The sequence below is a fragment of the Manacus candei genome, unplaced genomic scaffold (assembly GCF_025592945.1).
Source record: "Manacus candei isolate 608988 ecotype Guabito, Panama unplaced genomic scaffold, ASM2559294v1 h1tg000167l, whole genome shotgun sequence".
Taxonomy (NCBI): domain Eukaryota; kingdom Metazoa; phylum Chordata; class Aves; order Passeriformes; family Pipridae; genus Manacus; species Manacus candei.
Genome location: NW_026138215.1, coordinates 77,662 through 105,659, shown reverse-complemented (window position 1 = coordinate 105,659; position 27,998 = coordinate 77,662). Strand labels below are relative to the sequence as shown.

The 27,998-nt window shown below is 56.0% G+C and overlaps 1 protein-coding gene across 2 annotated transcripts in view; it reads left to right on the top strand.

Moving 5' to 3' along the window:
- The window catches only part of OSBP2 (oxysterol binding protein 2), a 105,509-nt gene that overhangs the window by 59,205 nt on the left and 18,306 nt on the right, over window positions 1-27,998 (top strand). For both annotated transcript variants that reach the window (XM_051773346.1, XM_051773347.1), the window contains one exon: window positions 14,485-14,735. In XM_051773346.1, the coding sequence (XP_051629306.1) occupies window positions 14,485-14,735 (251 nt within the window). The remainder of the gene's footprint in view (window positions 1-14,484; window positions 14,736-27,998) is intronic.

Genomic DNA, 27,998 nt, shown 5'->3' with positions numbered 1-27,998 from the left:
CCACCAGACTGTGGCAGCTCCCCCATTCCTGCACAGGAGGAGCAGTCCAAATCCATAGTTATCACTGGATACTGAAGGATTTAGTGACAAAATAAACAGAAACGATTAATTAACTAAATTTGTACATTTTCTCACATGCTTCACTCATCTGTTGGACAAGAGCAAATGATTTAATTATTTATGATGCCACCTGTGTCCATGGGGCTAAATATTCACTTGGAGACAGTCCTGGAGCCATTGGTGATGTGAGTCCTTCCTGCGGGGATGTCTTGGATCACGTGTGGGCCGTGGATTCGGAGGGCACAAATAGACGAGAGGTTTAGTCAAGGACAAATGTGTGATGTACAGCTGGATGTGGATCTTTCAGGGCCTGGGGACACAGAAAGGGACACAGAGGTTTGTGCTTCTGTCTTGCTGATCTGGATTTATCCAGGGATGAGAAATGCTTTCGCAGGCAGTGTTTGGGGGGGGGTTGGTGGAGAGAGTAACCAGATATCCAGCTGTGTGTGCAGAATTTGGGAGTGATGCTGGGAGGAGATGGGGCCTCCTGCAAGGTCACCATTCCAGCCAGCTCCCAGAATCATGGAATGGTTTGGTTGGGAAAGGACCTCAAAGTTCAGCTCCTTCCACCCCCTGCCATGGGCAGGGACACCTTCCACCAGCCCAGGTTGCTCCAAGCCCCGTCCAACCTGGCCTTGGACACTTCCAGGGATCCAGGGGCAGCCACAGCTTCTCTGGTCAACCTGTGCCAGGGCCTCACCATCCTCACAGGGAGGAATTCCTTCCCAATCTCCCATCTATCCCTACCCTCTGGCAGTGGGAAACCATTCCCTGTGTCCTGTCCCTCCATGCCTTGTCCCCAGTCCCTCTCCAGCTCTCCTGGAGCCCCTTCAGGCCCTGCAAGGGGCTCTCAGCTCTCCCTGGAGCCTTCTCTTGTCCAGGTGAACCCCCCCAGCTCTCCCAGCCTGGCTCCAAAGCAGAGGGGCTCCAGCCCTGGCAGCATCTCCATGGCCTCCTCTGGACTCTCTCCAGCAGCTCCACATCCTTCTTTCTTGGAATCCATGGAAGTAAGAAGAGCAGCTGGACTTGAGCCTTGTTGGCACTCGTGGGCTGGTTGGGGTTGGCTTCATTTGGGAGCTCGGAGCCTCTCCCTGGGCAGTGTCCCCACTGTCTGCTTTGATCTCATTTAATTTAATGCAGAGCAGCACCCAGGGAGCCGACAGAGCCATCCTGGTGTGCGGCCCATGGTTTGATCCTCTGACAGCTGGGGAGGTCTCTGTGCTCAGCAGACTCCTTAAGTGATTCATCAGTGGGATTTTGGCACAAAAACCTGTGATTGTTAAAGGTGCAAAGAGGGAACAGGTTGTCTCTGCAGATGGGACATCCTCCAGTTAAATATAAAGAAGGAATGTTTTAGGATGAGGCTGGGGAGGCCCTGGCACAGGTTGCCCAGAGAAGCTGTGGCTGCCCCTGGATCCCTGGGAGTGTCCAAGGCCGGGTTGGACGGGGCTTGGAGCAACCTGGGCTAGTGGAAGGTGTCCCTGCCCATGGCAGGGGGTGGCACTGGCTGATCTTTAAGGTCCCTTCCATTCCAGACCATCCTGTGATTCTGTGATCCACTGATAAGTAGCACCCTTGGAAATGCTCCCACTGATCCCTCCAGTCTCTCCAGCTGGAAGTTCTGGGATCCCCAGACCCTTCCTGGGCTTGCCAAGGAAAGGAGGAGCAGGAGGTGATGCTGTAGGCACTGAGGTTGTGTGGTTGCCTCCTGCCAGTGGGGCCAGTCCAGGCCTTTTCCAAAGGATCCCTGGCAGGGAAGCAGGTTTGCAGGTGGGAATAGCAGCAGTCACTGTCCCTGCAGGTCCCTGTTCCTGCACGCCTGGTGCTCACGTGCACCTCGGGCTGTTCCTTCCTGGAGGTTGGTACTTGGTGTGTTATTGCTGTTCTGAGCTGGATAATGAAGAGTTTCTATTTTTATCAAGCCATTATTTTATATTTTTTTATTTTCTTTCCTGGCAGTGAGCTGTGCTGCTGAGCCCCCAATTATCTGCTAATGAGCCATTATGTCCCTATAATCACACCTTCCCCACTGTATTTTTTCTCACTACTATTCAGAAGTGGCTGCAGGGGACAGGAAGGACATTTGGCCGTGTCCAGCAGGACTAACTGTGACTCTCCAGTGTTCCCACAAAAGCATCAGCTGGGCTTATTTTGTCTCCACTCATGTTCCCTGCCAGCTCTGCCCTTCAGTCCCTGACACTCCAGTTTAGCAGGTTTGGGAGCTGGCTCTGGACTCCTCCTGGTGCTGCCAAACCTTTTATTCCAATGGAACAGGAGAGCAGAGTGCTGTAGTCAAATGACAGGGCAAAAAACCAGCCACCAACCCTCCACCTCCTCCAAAAGCCAGTGAACTGGCATCTTGCAAAGCTCTCCTGACTCCTCCTGAGAAGAGTTTTGGAAAGGTTGTGAAGAAATCCTCTGGCAGGACTTATGGAAGCAGCACTGATGCCTGGCTGTTTGATCCCACATATATGTAATATATATATATATTATATAGGTATATATAGAATCACTGAATGCTTTTTAGGTTAGAAAAGCCCTCTGAGACCATCAATCCAACCCTTCCCCAGCTCTGCCAAGGCCACCACTGACCCATGTCCCCAAGTGCCACATCCACAGGGCTTTTAAATCCTCTCGGGGATGGAGACTCCACCCCTGCCCTGGGCAGCTGTGCCAGGGCTGGACAGCCCTTTCCATGAAGGAATTTTCCCAATATCCAACCTGACCCTCCCCTGGCACAGCTGGAGGCCGTTCCCTCTCCTCCTGTCCCTTGTTCCCTGGGAGCAGAGCCCGACCCCCCCCGGCTCCCCCCTCCTGTCAGGGACTTGCAGAGCCAGAAGGTCCCCCCTGAGCCTCCTTTTCTCCAGGCTGAGCCCCCCCAGCTCCCTCAGCCCCTCCTGCTGCTCCAGCCCCTTCCCAGCTCCGTTCCCTTCCCTGCACACGCTCCAGCCCCTCAGTGTCTTTCCTGCCCTGAGGGACAGGAGGACACTCTCCACCTCTGCAGGGCTCTGTGTGTCCCAAGCTGTCCCTCTGTAGCTGCTCTTTTTCCAGGTTCCCTTCACGTGATCTCAGGTTTGTGGACTGTCAGTGTGTCTCCGGGTGACTTCCTCCCACTTCTGCAAAACACTGTCCTTCCAGTCACTCTCTCCCTGTGGGATGTGTTTCCCAGCCCCAGTGCCATCCTCAGGGGTGCCTTTTCCTGGTGCACATCTGCCTGGGAGTGCAGGATCCCAAACCAGCCACAGGACTTACCAGAAATTACGTTGTGTCTCAGACATGACTTCTGTGTTCCTTTAACCCTGAATTTCTTTGCCTTTTTTAGCTCACTTTTACAAGTTCCATTGTCATTTATATTGGATTTATAATTAGCCTTGACCTTTGGCTTCTTTTGTGCTGCCCAGGACCCCTTGGGTTGGGTCTCTCCACTGATGCCTCATGGAATCTTGTGTTGATCATGTCCTGCCTTTCATCTCCATTTCTCCAGTGTGTCCCTCTTATTTGGGGTTTAAACCCTGCCTTCTGGTGTGTTCCTGTAGCCTGATTTCCCAGCTTTCTGGAGGTGTTCAGGTGTTTGGGTGATGGGAAGATCCCATGCTGGGGAGTGCATGCCTGCAGTCCAGACGAAGTGCAGCATTTGCTGCTGAGGATTATTGACCAGGAACATCAGCATTCAGTAATTGCAGCAATAAGATGTTCAATAGCCGGACTGGGAATGCTGCAGTAATGGGAATGGAACTGCTTTGTGCTTTCCCACTGCTTTTCTTCCAGGAAACAAGAGGTTCTTTACATGTGTTAATGGACTGGGATGTCCACTCTGCATTCAGGCTGTGTTTTAATATGGGTTTTATTGGAAGGAAAGCTGACAACATCAAGTGGGTCAGAATCCATCCCTGGTGTGGTTCCATGGCTCCAAAACCCTTATGGCAAGGAGAGCTTGAGCAGGAAGAATTTCCAGAGCTTAGGGCTGCTGTGTGGTTCTGTGCTGGAAGGGGGCAAATGTTTCCCTGCCACCTGAATCCTGAAAATGAAACCTGGTGTGGGTTTTTCTTGGAAATGAGGTCCATGGGTGTTCCTGCAGCATGGAAGGACAGTCTTGGGTAGGGTCTGCTTGTGCCAGAGCAAACCCTTGTTCCATGGAGGCTGGTTGGTGCTGCTGCTGAGTCTGCTCCCATTTTAGTGCCTCTTTGAATCAACTTTCTGATGGTTTGGAGGGAATTCCTCGGGCAGCCTCCTCTCAGGAGCATCGTTCCTTCCAAGGAGGCATCTTGGCCCCTTTGCTTTGGGCTCCCTTGGACACATTCCCAGCTGTAACACTGTGTTTTTGGCTGGCCACTTTCCTTTAAGAAACAAAGAGTCACATAATCCCAGATTGGTTTGGGTTGGAAGGGACCATAAAGGAACCATTTCATTCCACCCCCTGCCATGGGCAGGGACACCTCCCACTAGCCCAGGTTGCTCCAAGCCCCGTCCAACCTGGCCTTGGACACTTCCAGGGATCCAGGGGCAGCCACAGCTTCTCTGGGCAACCTGGGCCAGGGCCTCCCCATCCTCACAGGGAAGGATTCCTTCCCAATCTCCCATCTCTCCCTGCCCTCTGGCAGTGGGAAGCCATTCCCTGTGTCCTGTCCCTCCATCCTTGTCCCCAGTCCCTCTCCAGCTCTCCTGGAGCCCCTTTAGGCCCTGCAAGGGGCTCTCAGCTCTCCCTGGAGCCTTCTCTTGTCCAGGTGAACCCCCCCAGCTCTCCCAGCCTGGCTCCAGAGCAGAGGGGCTCCAGCCCTGGCAGCATCTCCGGGGCCTCCTCTGGACTCTCTCCAGCAGCTCCACGTCCTCCCTGTGCTGTTCCCAGGGCTGGAGGCAGCTCTGCAGGGGGGTCTCAGCTGAAGGGTGTAAAGGGGCAGAATTCCCCCTGCCCTGCTGCCCATGTGGTGGGAATTCTCCCTATGGATTTTTAATCAGATTGGTGTGTTTAATTTCTGTTATTGCAGGTTCATGTTAACCTGTTTTTTCACCCAAAAGCTCTAATTACAAGTGACAAAGTTGCTCTCAGTGTAGAATCCTGGAGTAACTCAGGTCTGGAGGTCTCTGATCCGACCCCCTGCACAACCTTGTGCCAACAGGGGTCTCACCAGGCAAGTCTTTGGACTTAAATTTCTGCAGAACTTACTCATTTCACTTCTCTCCAGAGTCATTACAGATTGCAAGTGCACCTGATGGGATGTATCCTTAGGAGCAGTGGTCTTTGAGCTCTGGGTTGAGGAGCCCCATGACCAGGTTGGGGTCCTCCTGCCTTGGCTGTGCCCACCACCCTCTCCCACTTCAGGAAATGTCCCAGCTTGTCATGAGCAGCCAATTTTCCCTATTTTTAGGCTTCCATTTGCCTGAGCTGCTTTCCCTTTGCATTAGCAGGGAGAAGCAGCAGCCCTGCCAGGCCAGTGGTAATTGCTGAGCGCTCACCCGGATTTGGAATGATTTATGAATGATTATTTTCCGTACTATTTTGATGATTAATTCCCAGTGTAATTCTTTATAACCACCAGAATTCCGCCTGTGCCTGCATCTGCAGCTGCTATAAAACCCCATCCATCTCCTGGCAGCCAGGCAAGGATATTAAATATAGATCCCTGCTCCCATTTAATATTCATAGCGATTAAAAGTGATGAAAGCAGATGTGTCTGCGAGAGCCAACGTGGAAATTGCTCCACGTTGGTTGAGAGATGACGGGTGAGCAGTGTATCCCAGAGATCCAGAGAATTCCATACAGGAAGGGCTGATGATTCTGAATCAAACCCTTGGTTGGTGCTGAGATAAATAGGGGATCTGCAAAGGAAGTGGGGTTGGTTTCTGTGGTGGTTGCTGTGAGGAGCAAGGCCTTGGAGTTTGGGATGGTCACAGCAGGAGTTGGATTTGATTCTGGATGTCCTCAGGGACCTCCTCCACTCTGCCTGCGGGAGGAATGAAGGCTTTTACCAGATCAGTGGGATATTTTCCCTGCTTGTAGGTACAACACTCCCAGACAGGTGTGGGGAAAGGCAGGGGAAAGCACCCAAGAGGTGGAGCTGAGGAGATGGAGGTACAGCATGTGCCATGCTGGTGGTGTGGCCGCTGGGCACCCTAGGATAGCTTGTTCTGGGGATTTTGGGAACGACCACGGTGTCCTGGGGCTGCTGTGGGCTGGGAACTTGGATGGTGCCCAGCTCAGCTCCCCAGTGGCTGATGGGCAGGACTGGCTGCTGAGAGGGAAAGTGGCAGCTGCTGAGATGTCCCAGTGGCACTGGTGTCCCAGTGGCAGCTGCTGAGATGTCCCAGTGGCACTGCCCTGGTGGCTTTGGGAGAGCCTGGGAATAGTGTTTGAATTCAAGTCATCAGCTCTCCCTCTTCCATTAGGGCTTTCCCTGGGGACTCTGGTTGGGCCTCACTGCTGCAGTATGAATCCTGCACTTCCAGCCCCACTGTCAGCTCACTCCAGCTGAAAGGCAGATTTAATTTCCAGCACAGGGCCAGCCCTGCCTTGGGAGGCTCCAGAGGCTCCAGTGGAGTGGTGGGAGAGTGGCTCAGTGTGCAGGAGGGTTGGGGAGAAATTCAGGGTGATGTAGGAAGGATGAGGACTGTTGCTGAAAGTGAGGATACTTGGGAAGGTTTTCCACTCACAGGGAGGAGAAGGAAGGTGAGGGATGTAGGAAGGTGAGGGATGTAGGAAGGTGAGAGCTGTGCTGGACTTGGAGAGGAAGGTAAGCAGGGATGAACTGCCTGCCCCAGCGATGGTGAGGGGTTGGAGAGCTGTGGTGCTTTGGAGACATCACAGCCGGACTCTGGATGCAGTTTGGGAATTTTGGAATAAAAGCTCTAGTGCTGAACCCTTCAATCCCTTCACCTCTTCCTGGTTTATCCCTGAAAAGGCTCCTCCCAGCTCCGCTCGTCCCGGGGCAGCACCGAACCAGCCCGGCCGGGAGCAGCAGCACCCTGGGGTTGCTCCAGGTCTCCCTGGTGATTTTGGGGTGGGAGCTCAGTGTGGTGGTCCCTCCAGTGGGATCCATGTCCCTGGGATCCCCCGTGGGCTGCAGGGCAAAGCCTCGGCGTGTCCCCGGCACAGAGGAGCTGCAGTGTTGTCCCACCAGCTCCAGAGAAATTGCAGGCAAGGGGAAGTATTTATCTGAGGGAAGATTTGAGATGGAAAACGGGGCTGTAAAGGGAGTTCCTGCCTTCGTGGCCTTCCTGTGGGACACTGCTCCAGGCACTGAGGTTTTGTGTTGCTCCTGGGCTGAGAAACCAGCCTGAGGAGGCTTATGGCCCATGGCTGCAGATCCATTTTCCTTAGATTAAATTGCATCACAGCTCCAAAAATAATCTCCCCAGTTTACAGCGAGGCTGCCTGTTCCCATGGCAACACTGCCTGCCAGTGCCCTACAAACCAGCACCACTCGGATCATCCCCAGTCCAGGCAAAGTGTGAGGGGGATGAAGGGGCTCGGCTGGGGGCACCTGGAGCTGGGGGTGGAGGTGTGAAACACGAGCTGTGTGTGTTCCTGGAGAGGGGATTTATGGAAGCTGCTGTTGCCACTGTTTGTGTCTCTGGGGTTTGAGCCCTTGGGTGCAGATGTTGCCCGAGTGCATCATGAGGAGATGGGGGAGCAGCAGCTGCATCTGTGGGGCCTTCCCAGTGCAAGGGGGGGAGGAGCAGGACAGGAGGAGGAGGAGAGTGAGGAGGAGGAGGAGAGTTCTGCAGCCCTCGGTGGCTCTTATGTGGGTTACTGTGGTGCCTGGGGCCAGCCCTGTTGTGCCACACGTGTCTCATGGCAGAGGGCAAGGGGGCAGGTTTGGGTTTGGGTCACGGTGGCACCTCACACACACACACACACAGGCTCAGCCCAGAGCTGCCTCTGGCCCCGGGCCCAGCTGGCATTGCCTGGAGAGGGTGGCACTGAGCTGGAGCCCCAGCACAGTCAGGGCAAAGCTCGGCTGCAGGATGGACAGGGGGATAGGCTCAAATCGTTGGTGGTCCCTGTGTGCCATCAGTGGGCACGGGGAGGTTTCCAGGGCACACTGGGTTTGGGAAGGGCAGGGAACCTCGGGAGGATGCCGTGGGGGCTGGGCTGCCTCATCCACAGCACAGGAGCGAGAGGAACAGGGCGATTTGTTGTCAGATTTTTGCTGCCAGCCTTTCATATTTGTTTTCTTGAGGAGCTTTTGTTCCCCGGGGAAGAGTGACAGGAATTCCTGCTGAATGTGTGCCTTTCATTCTGAACCTGGCACAAACCTGGCTGGTGCCGAGCAGGGTGAGCCGGAGTGAAGCTCCTGAGCTGGGGATGAGCTGCTTCCCAACGGGATCCAGGGGCACCTGCATCCCAGCACAGGAGGACACTGGGCTGGGAGCCCCCCTGCCACACTCCTGAGGGTTTGCTGCTTTAGGGAGGATCTTTTTTTCCATGGAAAGATGGCAGAGCTGCTGCCAGAGCACTGGGAGGGGTGGGCAGGAGCACCTCTGTCCTCCTGCATGGGAGGAGGGGATCCATCACCAGGCCCCTTCCCTGTTCAGGGACAGAGTGTGCTGGGGGCTGTACATGGCCAGAAAACACGGATTAAAGTGGTATTTATGTCCCTGGAGGATCTTCCCTACATGGAGGAGCAGAGAGGCCTTCCTGGCTCCTGCAGTGTCTCCCAGCTCTTTGCTGGTCCCAGACACACAGTCCTGGTCTGCTTTGGCCCTGCCCAGCTCGTGGGGGTTGGTTTAATGGGCTTTAGGAGCTGCTGGGAGCTGAGGACCCAAGAGGGCCAAACTGGAGAAGGTGTAAGGGTGGCATCAGAGACAATGGGCACAGAGCATAAAATAGGATCACAGAATCATTGGGGTTGGAAAAGCCCTCTGAGATCATTGAGTCCAACTGTCCCCCAGCTCTGCCAAGGCCACCACTGACCCATGTCCCCAAGTGCCACATCCACAGGGATTTTAAATCCCTACAGGGATGGGGACTCCACCCCTGCCCTGGGCAGCTGTGCCAGGGCTGGACAGCCCTTTTGGGAAAGAAATTTTCCCAATATCCAACCTGACCCTCCCCTGGCACAGCTGGAGGCCGTTCCCTCTCCTCCTGTCCCTTGTTCCCTGGGAGCAGAGCCCGACCCCCCCCGGCTCCCCCCTCCTGTCAGGGACTTGCAGAGCCAGAAGGTCCCCCCTGAGCCTCCTTTGCTCCAGGCTGAGCCCCCCCAGCTCCCTCAGCCCCTCCTGCTGCTCCAGCCCCTTCCCAGCTCCGTTCCCTTCCCTGCACACACTGCAGCACCTGAGCATTCTCCATCTCAGCAGGTCCTCACTGCCTTACTTTTGTTCCTCCTCATGCCCTGCATGTGTTGGAACCCCCCTTCAAAGCCATCCCTGACTCTCACTCTGGGTTGGGATGCACTGACTGGAAGATGTTCCAGCAGAGTCTGCTGGGTGTCCCTCACTATTGCCCCTTGGGAGTCGTGTTTCCCCACTCCCTGACTCCCAAGTATTTAGGAGTATGTATTTTTCCAGCTTCCAAGAGGTTTTGTGATCTTGAATGAGTGTGCTTAGGAACCCCCATTTGGGTTGAAGTCCCAGTACTGTGCCTTTGCTGGGCCTGTTGCAGTTTTGTTCCTGCAAATCCTCTGTGGTCTGTCCTCGAATGAGGAGCCCTGGACAGACTCTCTCTCCCTTTCTCTGTGTGGGTATTTCCTGACCTTCAGGGTGTTTTCCCAGCCTTAGCAAAGCCAAATAATTTTTTCCTTGGCTGAGTTGATACAAAGGCTGGAATAAGGTCAGGATCCCCAGTGCTGAGGCGTTTGGCCAGGCTCCAAGCGAAGACCTCCAGGCAGAGGCTTGTGGCTCTTCCACCTTTCTGGATGAGTGAATCCCTCATCCTGAGCAATAAGGATAAATATTTCTGCTGCTCTCTCCTCCAGCCCTCCATGGATAATCTTCAGCTGTAACTGCAGGACTCGGTGTGTCATGTGCAAAGGTTGGTCAAAAGATGATCTTGGAGGTCTTTTCTGACCCTCACGTGATGCAGAGCAGCTTTCCTGGGGACCATCCACCACCAGATGGGGAAGGAAGGAATGTCAGCCCCCAGACAAGCTTGTCCTGTGCTGTGTCACAGGGACCAGCAGGAATGTTCCTGTTGCACTGGTTGTCCTGGTGGAGAGCTGGTGGAGGTGCTGTGGTGGGAACAGGGCTCCTCCCCTCGGGGCTGCTGGACCCAAACGATGCAGAGCTGAGAGGCTGCTGCTGGAGGAGACAGAAGGGTTTGTGTTTCTATGGATTTGGGATTTGGCCAGTTTTCCCTCGAGCTCCCAGGAAAATGATGGAAACCCGTCTTCTGAGCTGGTGTCGGTGCTCCACCCTGGGGGAATGGCAGGAGGAGCTTTGGGTGCTCTGTGGGATCATTTCTGCTGATTTGACTGTAGCTGTGACATTGAATTTCCTTCTTCCCGTGCTTTGATTTGAGATAATTGCAGCAAATTATGTTGCTTGAGATATTTTATAGATATTTTTATATAAGTATATTTATTTATATTATGAGTTGGTCCTGGGCACAGGGGCTGTTGGTATGGAGGAAGAGACTGTTCTGGGGATCTCCTGTACCCTCAGCAAGGGGCTGACACCCCATTCCTCCACACCCTGGAAGTGTCCAAGGCCAGGTTGGATGGGGCTTGGAGCAACCTGGTCTAGTGGAAGGTGTCCCTGCCCATGGCAGGAGGTGGAATGGCATGAGCTTTAATGTCCCTTCCAGCCCAAACCACTCCATGATTCTATGATTCCAGTTGCCCAGGCAGGAGGAGGAAGGTGGGATCCTGCTGCCCACCCTGCCAGGATCCTGACACGGCCACAGCAGTGGCTTTGGGGCAGCAGGAGCTCGTGGGAATGTTCAGCTCAGCCCACTCAACTGGAACGAGCAGCGTCGTGGCTGCCGGGGGCTGACCCAGGTTCCTTCCCCACTTTTCCTGGGCTTTGAGGCGTTTATATAATTCTGACAGTGATAAAAAATTGGGACACATTGTGTTCCTGCCTTGAGCTGAGCACTCGGGCAGGGATTGTTCCCACAGCCTCGATCAATGGGCAGGAAATAATGTCCTGGCAAGGGAGGGAGCCCATCCAGGCCCGTGCTGTGCCATCCCTGTGTCAGAGTGTTTTAATGATGGGCACTGCCCAGGCTCCCCAGGGCAGTGGGCACAGCCCCAAGGCTGCCAGAGCTCCAGGAGGGTTTGGATGATGCTCTGGGGCACAGGGGGTGACTCTTGGGGCTGGGCCTGTGCAGGGCCAAGGTTGGATGATCCTTGTGGGTCCCTTCCAACTCATCATATCCTGTGCTGGGTTGGCCACAACAACCCCATGCAGTGCTATAGGCTGGGGACAGAGTGGCTGGAGAGCAGCCAGGCAGGAAGGGAACTGGGAGTGGGGATGGACAGGGAGCTGAACATGAGCCAGAGTGTGCCCAGGTGGCCAAGAAGGCCAATGGATCCTGGCCTCTATCAGGAACAGTGTGGCCAACAGGTCCAAGGAAGTGATTCTGCCCCTGAACTCAGCGCTGGTGAGGCCACCCCTGGAGTGCTGTGTCCAGTTCTGGGCCCTCAGCTCAGGAAGGACATGGAGGGGCTGGAGCAGGTTCAGAGAAGAGCAACAAGGCTGGGGAAGGGACTGGAGCACAAGTGCTGTGAGGAGAGGCTGAGGGAGCTGGGGGGGCTCAGCCTGGAGAAGAGGAGGCTCAGGGGAGACCTCCTCACTCTCTGCAACTCCCTGACAGGAGGGGGGAGCCGGGGGGGGGTTGGTCTCTTTTCCCAGGCAACAATCAGCAAGACAAGAGGGCTGGGTCTAAAGCTGTACCAGGGGAGGTTTAGGTTGGATATTAGAAAGAATTTCTTTCCAGAGAGGGTGCTCAGCCATTGGAATGGGCTACCCAGGGAAGTGATGGATTCTCTGTCCCTGGAGGTGTTTAAGGACAGTGGATGTGGCATCAGTGCCATGGGCTGGGAACCACGGCAGGGTTGGATCAAGGGTTGGACTTGATGATCTCAGAGGTCCCTTTCAACCCAGCTGATTCTGTGATTCTATGATTCTTTGATTCTGGGAACCTCTGCCTGGGACTGCCCTGGAAAGCCCCAGGGACACAGCCTGGAGCAGCAGGAGCAGCCCTGTGTCCCCCTCCCAGTGAGGTGGCTCTGCAGGGTGTGGTGTGTCCTTGGATGCACCAACTCAGGACAGGTACAAAGACAGTATTCAAAGCCCAGGGAACTTGTACACGTTGCCAGGGACCCAGTGCCTTTGTGTGCCCTGGATGAAAGGCACCGTGGGAATACTTGGAATGTTTGAAGCAGAAAGTGAACCTTGGGGAGGTTTTGGTTACTGTCTGTACTGGTGGAAATGTGGCTTTGATTTTCTTGCCAGATCTTTTGGAGTTGGCCTGTACAAGGTTCCTGTGGTGTGAGCCTGTGCCATGGCTGTGGGGCCTCTGTGCACCCTCCTGGGATGGAGCCCTTTGAATTCTGCCTGTTCCCATTCCCCTTCCCCTGCCTGTCACCTCACCTGTGCTGGACACTTCCCTGGTGCCGTTCCCAAAACGCTGGTCCTGTCCCTGGGAGCGGGGCTGTTCCCCCTGTCCAAGCTCAGCAGCTCCCCAGGCTGTCGGTGGGAGCTGGTCCTGCTCCCAACACCTCAGCTGGCAGCTCACCTTCCTCGGGAAGCTCTTGGCTGCTTCCCTTGGGTGCTCTGATTGTCCTTTGTCCTTGGTGGCTGATTTCTCTCCTGGCTCCAACAGCTGCTTCTCGTGCTTGTCAGAGCTCTGAGCTGTGGGTGCTCTGGGCTGGATTGCAGATGGACCAAATGGTGACATTGGGAAATGCTGCCCTGGTGCTTCATGAGCTGCTCATGGTTTGCTCCGTGCTCTGTTTCCTCTGTTTTTCATAGAATCCCAGAATCCCAGAATGGTTTGGGCTGGAAAGGACCTTAAAGCTCATCTTGTTCCACCCCCTGCCATGGGCAGGGACACCTTCCACTGTCCCAGGTTGCTCCAAGCCCCGTCCAGCCTGACCTTGGACACTTCCAGGGATGGGGCAGCCACAGCTTCTCTGGGCAGTTTTCTTGTCCCATTGTCCTTGGGCAGCAGGGTTGATCCTGCTGTGGAGGATCAGCCTTGTCCCTGGGCTGGGCCTCCCTGTCCCATCACATCTGTCCTGATACCACAAGCTCTGGTGCAGCTCTGCTCCTGCTTCCTCTCCAGGTTAATGGTCCTGTTACCAGTGATTATTCAGATCACTCCAGCTCTTGCCTTTGGAACACAGGAATGGAAGGATCTCTTCCTCTCCTTTCCTTAGCTGTGATTCAGCCTGAGTGATGGCTGAACATCCCTCTCAGTATCCACAGCATTTCCAAAGCTCTTATCAATGAGTCAGGAATAGAAACCAAACACCCACCTGCCAGAGAATCACGGGTTTCCTCCTTTCCTTGTAGCCCAGAAAGGGGATGTGCTGCCCCTCCTGTAAACGGGAGCCATTCCTGAGCTCCGTGCCTGGCTGACTCAGGGAATGTCCTCACCCCCCCTGGCACCCCCAGACCTGGCAGAGAAGGTGCAGCCATGTTTTGCTGTTCCTTTCTCTCCAAAATCCAGAAACAGATGATGGAGGGAGGGGACAGGAAGGGGCTGCTCCCCTCTCCGCTGCCTTAGTGGGTTTTGGGAATGCCTGGAGAACCCTTGGTTAAACTTTGAGCATAAGGATGGGGCACAGACCCTGTGCAGCACCTGCTCCACTCTCACTCTCTGTGTTTGCTTTGGATGGCTCTGCGTGCCCGGGGGAGCTCTGGAGCGATCAGAAGTGCTGTGTTCCACCCACTGTGTGGGTTTGGGTTGGTTTCCTGGTTTTAAGTCACCCCAGTGTTCTGGAGTTGCAGGAATAACCATTTGTTCTGTAGCTGAGATGCTGATTGTGGAGTTTTCTGCCCTCTGAGGACGTGGTGGTGGTTTTGGGTAACAGCTGTGACTCTCCTTGGTGTCTTTGTGATCTTTCCCTTGGGTGAAACTCTTTACCCTGCCCAGAGCAGAGCTTGCAGAGCCCTCGTGGGGTTTGCTCCCAGTGCAGGGCAGATCCACTCTGGTGTGCACGGAAAAGGGAGTTTTGGTGCGTGGTGGCACCAGCACGTGCCACCCCCGTCACTGATCCAGATCCCAGTGGCGGCCACAGGACCCCACTGATGCCTCCTGGGGCCCTGTCCCACATTGCTCCCCCACACCAGCTCTGCTCCAGGGGGCTGTGGTGGCCCCGGCCCTGGCAGAGCTGCAGGGGAGGAGGAGGAGGCAGGAGGTCCCTGGGAGGAGACAGGAGGTCCCTGGGAGGAGGCAGGAGGTCCCTGCCCGTGTCGATGACGGGTTAGCTCGGTCCAGGGGTAACCATGGAAACTATTTTCTCCCCATCCCTCCCTTCGCAGATGACTCGGGTGACGAGGAGCCCGCCTCGCAGTCAGACAAGAGCGAGCTGCACGGCCCCCTGAAGACTCTGTCGAGTAAACTGGAGGACCTGAGCACCTGCAATGACCTGATCGCCAAGCACGGCGCGGCCCTGCAGCGCTCGCTCAGCGAGCTGGAGAACCTGCGCCTGCCGGCCGAGAGCGGAGAGAAGATCAAGGCGGTGAACGAGCGCGCCACGCTCTTCCGCATCACCTCCAATGCTATGATCAACGTGAGTGCTCTCCTCCTCCTTCCCCTCTTCTCCCCTCCTCCCCTCCTCCTCCTCCATCCCTGTTTCTCCCCGTGTTTCTGTGCTGTGGGTCGCTTTGTGTTACCGCGGGGCTCGGGCACGGCCGGGGCTCGGTGCCGGCTCGGGGATGGGAAGTTGGGAAGATGCAGCTGAGAAGCGGGCACGGACACATGGAGCACCCCCCAGGAAACACAAGTCTGCTGTGTCCTTACACCGTGCTCTCTGGGGGGGCTGCTCCAAATAGGTCATTTTGGATGTAAAGCTGGGAAGTGCAGAGGTTGGGAATGCTGAGGGACTTTCTGCTGTTCCGGGGGGGGGGATTTTGGACTGGCTCAGCAATTGTTGCCTGCTGCAGATTGAGACCCACATCCCACATCACTCACATCCTCATTGCTTCCATGAAGCTGCTCATGTTCCACACGGCCACAGGATTTAACCCCCTCAGGGTCTCGTGCCAGCTGTGCTCTCCCAGCCGGGTTGTTGGAGGTTGGGAAGCGTGTTCTGGCACTGCCTCTGCTCCCTGCCCTGTGCAGCCTCACGGTGCTTTCTGCATGGGTTTTGGAGACAGCCTGTGTTTGGGGTGTGGACCTGCCTCCATTGCAGTGACACAGCCCTTCCTGGGTAGCCTGGTTTTCCCTGGGGAGCTCTGGGAGACTGCAAAACTGAATAAAATATTCAAAGGAAAGAATAAAAAACCAATCCCAAAGCTTCACAGACTTGGAATAATGTATGAAGGCAGAGCTCGGGGAATTGTGAATGGAGCAGTGCTGTGGCTCTGCTGTCCCAGCCCTGAGCAGAAGGAGGTCGGGTGGTGTTTGATATGGGCTTTAAAAAATAACAGTAATCCCCAGCGGGAGCTGGAGGGCACTTGGAGCCCCGTGGTTTCAGCATCCTCCCCATTCCCACTTGCAGGATTTTGTAGCTGTGGGAGCAAAGGGCTTCCTGAGGCAGCGTCTCATGTTTCAGAGCAGTTTGAGGGTGCCACAAACGGAGAGTTTGTGGAAGTTTTTGGGGTTGGCAGCGTGGTGGGAGGTGCCGACAGACCCTCGGCGCTGTCAGGAGGCAGAACTGCGATGGAATGTGGGCAGGGAATTGTTGGAGAGAGGATTTCTCTGGCAGCCTTTGGGAAGGGATGAGCAGAGCAAGATTTGCTGTGTCCAGCCCAGAGAGGAGGAGGAGGAAGAGGAGGAGGTTGTGGTGGATACGACGTGATAAATGCTTGGAGGAGGCTTGTCTGGAGGGTGGGAAATAGCAGAGAAACAGCAGAAACGTGGGTTGTCCAAAATTCCAAGCAGGTAAGAGGGGCTGGGGGGTGGCAGGGCATGTTCTCACGTGGATCCATTTCCAACAGCATCCTTTGGTAGTTCAGCTCATGGCTGGGCGTCCTGAGGAGGTGCCCGAGGGAAAGGCTGAGCTGTGGAAGGAGCAAGACTGGAAGGAGCAGTGGCAGCTCCAGGGGGTGGTTGTGGCTCTCCCAGCTCTGTTGTTTTGGGAGGAGGTGCTGGAGAGCCTGGTGAAAATACCCCGTGCTCCGGCCAGCTCCATCCCCCCAGGCTTCTAAGGAGCACGTATCCCATGGGAGCACAGGGTGCTTTTGACAGGCCAGTAGTTCCTTCCAGGAGCAGTTAAACTGTCCTTGCTCACCAGGTTTTCCCCAGAGAGATCCCAGCCAGCAGCTGGTGCTGGCACGTGGATGCTCCGTGTCCACGCTCTGCCCCGGCTGCAGCACCAAACCTTATGGATCCTCATGGAAGTGGATGGGGATCCGTGAGGTTTGGTGCTGAGGCTGTGAGCAGAAGGGATGGGTTCTCTGGAGAAGGGATGGGTGCTCCTGGGAAGGGATGGATGTGCTGGGGCAGAGATGGGTGTTCTGCTGAAGGGATGGGTGCCTGGGGGAAAGGATGAATGCGCTGGGGAAGGGTAGGTGCTCCAGGGAAGGGATGGATGCTCCAGGGAATATGGAATGGGTGCTCTGGAGAAGAAAGAATAAGTGCTCCCAGGAAGGGATTAGGTGCTCCAAGGAAGGGATAGGTACTCTGGTGAAGGTATGGGTGCTCTGGAGAAGAGATGGATGTTCTGGAGAAGGGGTGAGTACTCCTGGGAAGAGATGGATGCTCCTGGGAAGAGATGCATGCTCCAGAGAAGGGATGGGTGCTCAGGGAGGAAAGGGCGGGTGCTCTGGTGAAGAAATGAGTGCTCCTGGGGAAGGAATGGATGCTCCTGGGAAGGAATAGGTGCTCCAGGGAAGGGATAGGTGCTCCAGGGAAGGAATAGGTGCTCCAGGGAAGGGATAGGTGCTCCAGGGAAGGGATAGGTGCCCCTGTGAGGGAGGGATGGGTGCTCCAGGGAAGGGATAGGTGCTCCTGGGAAGGAGGGATGGGTGCTCCAGGGAAGGGATAGGTGCTCCTGGGAAGGAGGGATGGGTGCTCCAGGGAAGGGATAGGTGCTCCTGGGAGGGAGGGATGGGTGCTCCAGGGAAGGGATAGGTGCTCCTGGGAAGGAGGGATGGGTGCTCCGGGGCCGGCATGTGCAGTTTCCGTCCAGCCGCCTCTGATCCGATTATGTAAATGTCCCGGAGCCGCGGGGAACGCAGCGAGCAGGAGGAAATAAATAAATATATCTGGAAATGCAAGAGCTCTGCTGCGAAGGTGACCCCTCTGTGTGCTCTGGGAGCTGCCACAGCCGGCTCCTGGTGCTTCTCCTTATGGAGCTTGGGAGCATCCCCTGGGCAGGCGATGCTGGGAGGATGGAGGAAGGTTTGGGCAGAGGCAGAGTGGGATGTGCCGGGCCCTCGTGTTCCAGGTGAGCATTTCAAACCCGCTCTTGCAGGGCTGAAATTTAAGGCCAGAGCTCCACGAGCCACCCGCTGGCTCTGCTCCCATCCCTGCTTGGAATCTCACTGGGAACAGTCCAGACTCTCCGGGACCAAGGAGCCCCGTGTCAGCAGGGCTGGGAGCAGACATGGAAAGACAAGTCACGATGTGCCACGGGGGAGGAGTGGGGTGTGTATGAAAATAAGAAGCAACAAATTAACGGGATAATGAGAGGCCCGGAGCCAGAGCTGGAGCGCGGTGCTGAGTTGAGTACACCTGTCCAAGGAGCAGGGAAAGCTCCCTCTCATAATTCAGCAGCAGGCAGGAGGGATGTGTGGATGCACTGAGGAAGCCAGTTTGGGCGTCGGGAAGAGCTCACAGGGCTGTGGGTGGTGCTGGAAATAGGTTTTTAATGGGAATGGGGAAGCTACGGCGGAGCTCGGAGGCGGCTGAACTGCGAGTGTGTGACTGCTGTGCTGGGTTTGTGCTTCCTCGAGGAATGTGAGCATGGAGAGCAGAATGCTTGGGCTTGCCTGTGTCATCCCTGGGTTAGTTCGTGTTTTCCTTGAGGTTTTGGAGGAGCAGAGGTAGAGGAAGGCACTGGCAGGCCCAGACAAGGAGGGGTGAGAGGTGGCCGGGGCAGGGGTGCTGTGCTGGGTGGGAGGTGCTGCTCTGTCAGGATTTGGGGAGGAGAGGCCCTCAGGCTGCCTGGAGCAAGCACTCCTGGGCTATGAAGGACTCACCTGCCCTTGGGAGGCACTGGTGGCTACCCCAGTCTGTCCTGCCCAGGATGCCAGCACCCCTTTCAGGCAGACTCCTTTCCCATGGGAATGAACCTGTCTGGAGCACCAGCACCTGAGACACCAGCACAGAGCACCCTTCAGCCTCCAAACCTGCTGAGAGGGCTTTTGAGTGTGTGAAACACAGGGCTGGAACCAGAGTGAAACAGAGAACAGCATGTGCTGCTCCTCCTCTGGGGAAGGGCCCTGGGCTGTGGGTTTAAGCCTCTCTGGGTCATCCAGCAGCATCCCAGAGGCTGCATCCTCCAGCCCTAGCAGGATTTCTCCCTGTGGATCCCTCCAGGGCTATGCTCTGGCTCAGCAGCAGTTATGGGTGGTCCTGTGCCACGTGCCAGTGCTCCAAGGAGCTGCCAACCTCTCCCTGCAGCCAGGCTGGGCTCCTGGAGACTTTGAGTGGCATCTGCCCTGTGGAGTCAGTTTATTTGGAGTGTCTGTGCCAGAGCTGCCTGTGCACAAGATGTGCTCCTCAGAGCTACTCCTTTGCCTCCTTGTGTCCCATCTTCTCTGCTGTTCTGTGGAGCACTGAGCCCCCTCTGCCACTGGGAATGCTGCTGTGATTAATCCGTACTCCCCAAGTTGTTTCTGTATCAAACCAGACAATGCTGAGCACCTGCTCTGAGCTGCCTCAGGTTCCCAGCACAGCCTCCAGCCTGGTGTGTGAGTTCTGATGGTGTATAAGCCCCGTGTGTGTCCATGTCTGCTTTGGAAAACTGCTTAAAGCTGGGAGGAAGCAGATCTGGGATCTCCTGCCTGGGGTGACCGTGGGACCGGGGTGATGCACACATGGCTGTGTCCCGGTGCAGAGCTGGTTCCCGGCATGGATGGAATGTGATGCTGTCCCTCGGGGTCCCCAAACCCATCATGGCACAGGCAGGACGATGGACCTGATCTCCTCCACCCCCACAGCGCTCCAGGGAGGGAGCAGCATCCTGCTGGGCTGCTCCCAGCTCACCCCAGGACAGCCAGTGGGCTGGAGGAGCTCTCCACCCTGTGCATCCTTATAACCAGGGGTTAATTCCAGCACTGCGGCGAGCAAACTCCATCCTTCACCCCTGGATTTGCCTCTTTAGGGCAGGGATTGCCCCCAACCACCCTCGGGCAGCTGCTGTGCTGCCCAGAATCGGAGCTGCCCCGCGCAGGGGGCCGGGCTTGTCCCCCTGTGCCCGGTGCGGGGGATGGCGCGGGAGGAGCTGGTCCCGCCTGGCACAGCCTGTGTTAATTATCCGGGCTGCGCTAACGACACGTGCACTAATCAGCGCATTGCAAACCATGTCACCGACCCAGAAAAGCCCCGGCCCTGGGATTAAATCCCTGTCCCAGCCCTAATCCCCCTCGGATGAGAGCGCTGGAGCGAGGGCTCCGTGTGTCCTGCGTGTTCCTGCCGTGGATGTGCTGCGCTGACCAGGGGATAGCTGGTGGGTGCTTTGCTGCTACTGGGGGGATGGGGGGAGGGTGACAAGTGTCACCCTGGGGTCTGTCCCTGCCTGGGTGGGACCAGGGCAGTAGGGACACAGAAACGAGCCCAGTCCCTGCTCTTGGAGCTGTTGTGCCTTTCCCTGGAGCATCCTGGATTGCTTTTTGAATTAGAGGTGTGTGAGTATCTCTGATCAGATCTGTTCAGACAGGCAGTGCCTTCCTCCCACTCCCCTCCTCCTCCTCCTCATTCCCCGTGGTTGCTGAGTCCTCCCAGCTGGGTCACTGCAGGCTCTGGGTGCTCAGGCCTTGTGTGTGTCCGTGGGGCCTCTGTGCTGGACGGGGCTTTCGGCTGCTGCTGCTGCTCACTGTGCCTTGGGGCTTCTCACCTTTCCTCCCCCTCCTCCTTCTCCTTCTCCTTGTGTCCATCTGACCCTTGGGAGACTTGGGACTGTCCTGGGGCTCCCTTGGAACCTCGTGTGAGAAGATGGAGGACAGGTTTGTCCCCAGCACTGGATGGTGCCTCTCCCAGCTCTGCTCTCCTGTTTTTTTTTGGCTGAGTGATAACTTTTCCATTGTGGCTTCAGAGGAGAGTTGGGAGTGTTTTCCCAGGCTGCTGGGTCAGCAGGGCTGTGTGTTGGTGGGCTCAGTGTGGGCATTGCACTGTCAGCAGTGCCTCGTGTTGATCAGCTGCTCTGCTGAGCCAGGAGACAGCCCAGCCAGGCATTACCAACCCAGGTGAGCCCTGCCCATTCCTCCCTCCTGGGAGCCTCATCCCTGCCTGGAGCTTGTTGACTCCTCAGGGCGGGATGGGGCCACGGAGAGGTGGGTTAGTCCCTCTGGGGTGCTGCCCATGGTGTCACAGGGACTCTGTTCACCTCTTCCCTGGGCTGATGCTTCACTTCAGCTCCTTCCTCCAGTGCCTGTTGAAGGAGGAGGCACTGGAATGGCAGCACTGCTCTTCCCTGGATTTACCCAGGAAGAAGTTATGGCACTGGGAGATGAGCAGGATCGAGGGGGGCTGCTGCCAGGTGAGCTGCTCTTGCAGCTGCCTGTACTGTGGGGAGGTTTGCAGAGGCCTCACACAAGGCTGAGACCGAGGTAGGATCAGTTCCCTCCAGATCCCGGGGTCGGAGGTGCCCGCGGGCAGTGCCAGCTGCTCCTGGTGCTGAGTGCTCGGACAGACGCTCCTCCAGCCTGGAATCTGCTCCATCGGGGGATGAGGGAGGCGGCCAGTGAGAGCCTCATTCAATCTGTCACCGTGGGAGCTGTCAGCAGGACAGAGCTCTCTGGGCACACCAGCGCCGGGATCAGGGCTCCGGGTGCCTGGAAGCGAAGCCCGGCTGCTCTCCTTGGGGTGGAGCTGCTCTGCAGACCCTGGGAGGGTCCCCCTGCTCCTGGGGTGGGTTTGGGGGTTTGGGCAAGTCAAGAGGAGGGAAAAATCTGCAGCAGCTGCCTGGAGGTACCTCCCTGTGGAGGAAAAGCCGGTGCTGGGAGCTTCCCAGGAAGAGGAGTTTTGGCAGAGGTGGCAGTGGAGAGGCCCCACTGCTGTCCAGGCAGTGAGAGCTTCAGCAGGACAAGCCTGAGACGTGCTCGTGGCCAGAGGAGAGTGGGGAAGCCCTGCAAGGGCACAGCTCTGGGGTGGCCACGCTGCAGCAGGAGGGCCCAGCACAGTCTCAGCCCCCAGTGTATCTTCTGTACTGGTCCCAGCATGTCCTTGTCACACTCGGTGTCCCTGCACGCCCTCTGGCACGGCCTGCAGAGGCCTCTGGGTGCTGCTCAGTGAGGGTGGAAGGGTCGGTACTCACAGCACTCCGGAGTATCCAGCAAATTCCTTAGTTGTTTTTCCAGCAAAAACCAGGCTCTGATCCTTTCCCTGCCACAGCTCCAAGATGGCATCACCTTGGTCACAGCCCGTGGGCAGCGCTGGCTCGTTCCGTGTCCCAGAGCCACACTGAACATGTGCTGTTGTGCCGAGCACGCGGCGGCTCCGGACTCCATGGAGGCTGCGTGGGGTCGGGATTAGAGGCTCTTAGTGCAGCCAGGCAGTGGATTTGCCACTGCTTCCCACTAATCCTGCCGTTATTGCATGGGATGGATTACACGGCACTGGAGGCGGGGTCTGGCTGCTGTGCCGGCCCTGTCCAGTGCTTTGGGATGAGCTCCTGCTTTGGGATGAGCTCCTGCTTTGGGATGAGCTCCTGCTTTGGGATGGGCTCCTGCTTTGGAATGGGCTCCTGCTTTGGGATGAGCTCCTGCTTTGGGATGAGCTCGGCTCCAAGGAAGCCCTGGGCAGGGGGCTCTGGCTGGGTCAGTGGTGCTGAGCCAGCCTCGTGGTGGGGAACACCAGTGTGTTTGTGGTGTTTAGGCACATGGCCCAAAATAACAGGGTAAGGTGGCGAAATGCCCAGAGAGACAACCAGGAGACCAGATCCAGCTTCCAGAGAAGTGTGGATGTCTCCATCTTGGACTTCTCTATCTTGGATGTCTCCATCTCAGACATCTTCATTTTGGACATCTCTGATTCTCTGATTTCTGCTCTCTGTGACCAGTGACAGGTCCCAGGGAATGGCTGGAGCTGTGTCAGGGCAGGCTCAGGTTGGATCTCAGCCAAAGGTTCTTCCCCCAGAGGCTGGTTGGGCACTGCCCAGGCTCCCCAGGGCAGTGGGCACAGCCCCAAGGCTGCCAGAGCTCCAGGAGGGTTTGGACAACGCTCTGAGGGACAGGGTGGGATTGTTGGGGTGTCTGTGCAGGGCCAGGAGTTGGACTGGATGATCCTTGTGTGTCCCTTCCAACTCAGCACATTCTGTGACTCTCAGGGAACTCCCAGTCGCCAAAGGGAAGCAGGCACTTCTAGGGCACAAGGTACCACCTGGAATGGGACAGTCAGGGATTTTGGGAGCACCTTGTTCAAGTGCTGGGGGTCTGGCTGAGCATCTGACAGTGACACACTGGCACTGAGCAAGGTGGGCTGGAGCCTCTGCTCTGTTGTCTTCCTACTCCTTCTTGGGGCACTAAGGATTTTTTCCATTTCTGTAGTACCCATTTTCCCTGGATGCAAATGAAGTGGGATGATTTTCGGTGTTGAAGCTTCACCTGCTGCCCTCACAGGTTTTTATGCAAGGTCACCTTGGTTTTTTAGGGTGTCATGACGTGGTGAGGCTCAGCCCAGCTCTCCCCACCAGCCCTGCCTGGGGAGAAACAGTTCCCAGTGTCCCTTAAAGTGCTTCAGACATCCAGGCTTCAGAGCCTGGATGCTCCTGAGCTGGCTGAGGGTCACTCCAAGGATTTGGGACAGATTTGCTGTTATTTAAGCAGTCTGTGTTGATGTGCTCCTGGTGGTGACCAGCAGCCTGGCCTCGGGCTGTGGGGACCATGGCTGTGGAGCAGATGACCGCGCTCCAAACTACGTCTCCTTGCCATCTGACTGTCTGTGCGGGATGATTTCGGATTCAGGCTGGCTCCATCCTTGTATTTCCCCTTTCTCTTGCTGCTCAGAGTATTTTTTGGGGGGAGGAAGGACAGATTAACCCTCTCTGGGTACAAACGCTCTGTGATTCTCACCAAACAGCTCCTGCCCCACCCCTGGAATTGTCAAGGCCAGGTTGGATAAACTTGGAGCAACCTGGTCTAATGGAAGGTGTCCCTGCCCATGGCAGGAGGTGGAATGGGATGAGCTTTAAGGTCCCTTCCCACCCAAACCATTCCATGGTTCTGTGATTCTCTGATTTTTATGGCTGACACAGTGTGAGTGTTGAGATCTAAACAGAGGCTCTGAAATCCTCCTTCCCTCGGGAGGCTGTTGTGCAGCAGCAGCAGCCAGCTGTGTCCCAGGGTTTGATGACTCCAGGAAGGAAGGGAGCACTTATCTCCAGGCAGCAGACACAGCACCACGCTCTGTCCCTGATGAGTGGAGCGATGCTGCTGCTGGATAATTCACTGATGAACAAGAAATGATTGAACGCATCTGGCATCGCCTCCTCCCGTGTCACTCCTGGGCAATGAAGTGCTCCTTGTCCCAAGGTTGAGGAGCAGGAGATGTTGCTTCCACAGCAGCAGGCTGGTAGGGTTTTTCCTCCCTAAAGGTTAGATTTGCAGGACTGTTCCTCTGAGATGCTGGGGGCAGGTGGAATTGCCCTCGGAATCCATCGGCGTTGCATTGGAGGTGGTGAAACGATCAGCCTTGCTGGGGCTGTCCCAGAGGTTTTCGTTCCTGTGGTTCAACCCCCGGGCAGAAATCCTTCCCTGTGAGGGTGGTGAGGCCCTGGCACAGGTTGCCCAGAGAAGCTGTGGCTGCCCCTGGATCCCTGGAAGTGTCCAAGGCCAGGTTGGACGGGGCTTGGAGCAACCTGGGCTGGTGGAAGGTGTCCCTGCCCATGGCAGGGGGTGGAATAAGCTGAGCTTTAAGGTCCCTTCCAACCCAAACCATTCCATGATTCTATGATGTCTGGCAGGCCTTGCTGTGATCATTTGCCCTTTCAAGCTAATTAACCTCATCTCTTTGTGCCTTACATCTGATTTTGACTGTTGGCTGCACAAGGAGGCAGATCCCCGCGGGTGTGTGACACCACCACCTCAGCAGGACAGTGGTGACCTCCAGTTCATTTTCCTCTGCATAAATAATCCCCAGGCTGTTAAGGACATTCCCATTAGCCTGCAACAAGCCGTGAAATTGAGTCTATTTGCCGTGACAAATAAGTGAAAGGTGCTAAATGTGCCCCTGGTGGCAGCAGCTCCTGGGCACGGAACAGACCACGGAGCTGTTGGCACCGTCTCTCACCTCCTGCTCCTCAGCAGGGTCTTGATGGCACCTTTTCTCTTACTCCATGGGAATTTACAGGAACCTTGATGATATTTTTCCATGAAAACATGCTCTTTTTGCCACCTTGGCTGTGCCTCCTTGTCTTGGCAGTGATTTACAGCTCCACTGTTCAGGGCTGGATTAGGACCTGCCACAAGAGCTTGGTCCATCCACGGAGAAGAGGAGAAACCACCTCTGTCCCTCCTGCCACCTGGCTGCAGGGAACACTGAGATTCCCTGGGACCTGGGACAGCAGATGGATGGAGCTTGCTCTTTTATCTCTGGTCACTGGTGACTTGTCAACTTGGCCACTGTTCTCCAGCCCTGACTGCGCTGTGATGATGCTGAAACGGAGCAGCCTTTGGGACTTTGGGATTTCATCCAGCTCTGGCCCTGGGGCAAATCCAGGTCATGTTGTGTCACCTCCGTCGTCCCCTCCTGTGGAGGAGAAAACCTGTCTCCTGGTGGAATGGGGTGCATGTGGGGATGGGCACAACATCCTCTGCCCGTCCCTCTTCTCTGCTCACCGGAGGGCTGGTCCTGGGAGAGCTCTGGGGAGGGCAGGACCTACCCAGGCTGTACCTTCAGGTGCACGTGGCCTCGACATCCCAGCCCTGCAGCTTGTTGGGGAATCACTTTTCCTGTGCCTTCATCCTGCAGCTGGGCACTGCCCTGTCCTTTGGAAGAGGTTCCTCAAGGAGCCTCTTCCCGGTATCCTGTGTCCCTGTGCCAGCCTGGCATGGATTTGTGTCTGTGTCTTACAACCCTGAGCAGCTTCAGCTGGAACTAAATTTAGCCACGACTCTGAGAATTTTATAAGCTGGATTTCAAGGTGTTGCTCCTGCTCGGTGGCTGGGATGGTTTGTACCTTTGGAACAGGGAGCCAGGGGGATTAATGATGGGAATGAGGGATGAGCTGGGATACTCCTGTCTGAGCTACTCACCCCCAAGCCCTGCAGCCCCAGGGAGCTCGTGGGCTGGTGCTGCCCCTGCTCCAACCGGGCTCTGGGGTTTGTTTGGGCTCAGGATTGAGTTCAGTCAGCAGAGACGGTGAAAAGATCCCCCCTGAGCCCTGTTTGGTGCTGCTCCCACCTCTGGTGAACATCCCTGTGGAATTCTGTGCTGTCTGGCTCTAGGGGGTACAAACCCAAAGTAATAACATTAATTTACTTGGCTGCTGCTGGCAGAGGTGGGCTGGGCTTGGGGGATCCCTCTTGCAGGATGTTCTCCTGCTGCCACCCTTGGCATCACTTGTCTCCCAAGGAGCAAACGTGATCCTTGCCTGGGTTGAACTGGATCCTTTGATCTGGATTTGGATCAAACCAGTGTCTGAATTGCAGAGGAAGAAGCTGCAGAGAGAGGGCCTGACAGTCTTTCAAAAGCAGAATAAACCCTGTGCATACCCCAGCTGGTTCCTAAATCCACATGGACACAAGTTGTGGGATGCTGTGTGGGACATGCATCGTCCTGACCTGCTCTGTGGAGGTACTGCAGCCTCCAGTGGGATCTGGGCCCAATAATCTTCCCAAAACATCCCCATGCTCTGCAATGCTGACAAACATGCTCCATCACTTGGATTTTTTATATGGCTGTAAATGAAGCCTGTCAGTGCAGTTTTCCCTTTGGGATACACCATGGATCCTCTGTGAAGCTTGGATGCCTTGGGACGGGAGGGTCCGAGGTGTGACCTGCTGTTATTTTTCATTAGGACGTTGATTCCCATCAATTCATGGAACAGTTGCTCCTCTCCAGCTCCCAGCCCGCTCCCGTGGCTCCTCTGTAATTACCTCCTTTCCCCCTAATTCCCCAGTACACCTTCCAAGCCGTGGTTAATTGCAGTAGGATAATTACAGGTCATCTCCCAGCGCATCATTTTAAAGCGCTCAGCCCCTGAGCTGGAGGCAATTCCCAACCTCTGTGCCAAAATGGGCATTCCTGTGCCCTCTGCCTGCGGAGAGGGACCTTTGGAGCGCATAATGAGCTTTACTGGGCTGGGAACATCACAGCCACTATCCCATTACTTGCCCTTGTTGGATCCTCTTAGTGCAGCACGTCGGTGGGACAGAAGAAGGAGCGGCCAGCTCGGGGTTTGAGCTGCCAGAGGCTGCAGTGTGAGGCACCAGAGCAGGGCCCCCATGGGCTTTGGGGACAGGGGTGGCTGCCAGCGGGACTTCTTGAGGTGGGGAGAGGAGCTGAGTTGTTTGCAGAGAGTGAGATGAAAACTCTGTGCGAAGCATCCTGAGAATGTGGGGTCTGGTCTGGCCCTCTGAGACCATCGAGTCCAACCAGCACTGCCAGGGCCACCACTGACCATGTCCCCAAGTGCCACATCCACGTGGCTTTGAAATCCCTTCAGCATTTAAACTCCACCCCTGCCCTGGGCAGCTGTGCCAGGGCTGGACAACCGTTTCCGTGAAGGAATTTTCCCAATATCCAACCTGACCCTCCCCTGGCACAGCCTGAGGCCGTTCCCTCTCCTCCTGTCCCTTGTTCCCTGGGAGCAGAGCCCGACCCCCCCCGGCTCCCCCCTCCTGTCAGGGACTTGCAGAGCCAGAAGGTCCCCCCTGAGCCTCCTTTGCTCCAGGCTGAGCCCCCCCAGCTCCCTCAGCCCCTCCTGCTGCTCCAGCCCCTTCCCAGCTCCGTTCCCTTCCCTGCACACGCTCCAGCCCCTCAGTGTCTCTCTTGTCTGAGGGGCCCAGAACTGCCCCCAGTGTTGAATACATGTGGGATGGGACTGCAAGGAATTTGAGGGGACAGGACCCTGCCCCCTCTGTGCCTGCAATCAGAGAAGCAACAAAGGGAGGATGGAGGGAACAGAGATGTAGGGTGAGGTCCTTCCAGGTTACAGGTGTGTGTGAAGCAAAACCTCACAAATGTGATGGGTTACACTGATTTTAGTTTTTCAAAGGACAGACTCAAACTCACTGTGTTAGTTGTTTGTTTATCTGATCTGAGTTTGGTTCCTGCCTCTTCCCATGACCTGAGACAGGTCCTGGGGCTCCTCGAGGTGAGCTGGGGACAGTGCTGAGCTCCCATGGGGGACATGGCAACGTTCAGGATGTCACCGAAGCTACATGTGCCCACCCCCTGCATTCTTCTTTCTAATGGTGGGATGTTCATTCCCTCTGCTTTGTGCTTCTTCCCCTAAAGCATGAAAACCTAATGCTTTGTCATCGTCATTTCTGATGTTATCAGAGCAAAAACTTCTTTCCCTGGATGAGACTTAAATCTTGCTCCTATCCAAAGGAAAGGTTTGATGAAGAACTGATGATTTGGAGCTTTTCTTGGACAAGTCGTGGTAAAATCAGGTCAGGTCATGGAAGCTGAAGCCCTGAACCTGTTGCTTGATGAGGAGATTCCTCGACACTCAGGTGCCACCTGCAGCCCAAATTCGGAGTAACCTGCCAAGAGCTGAAAA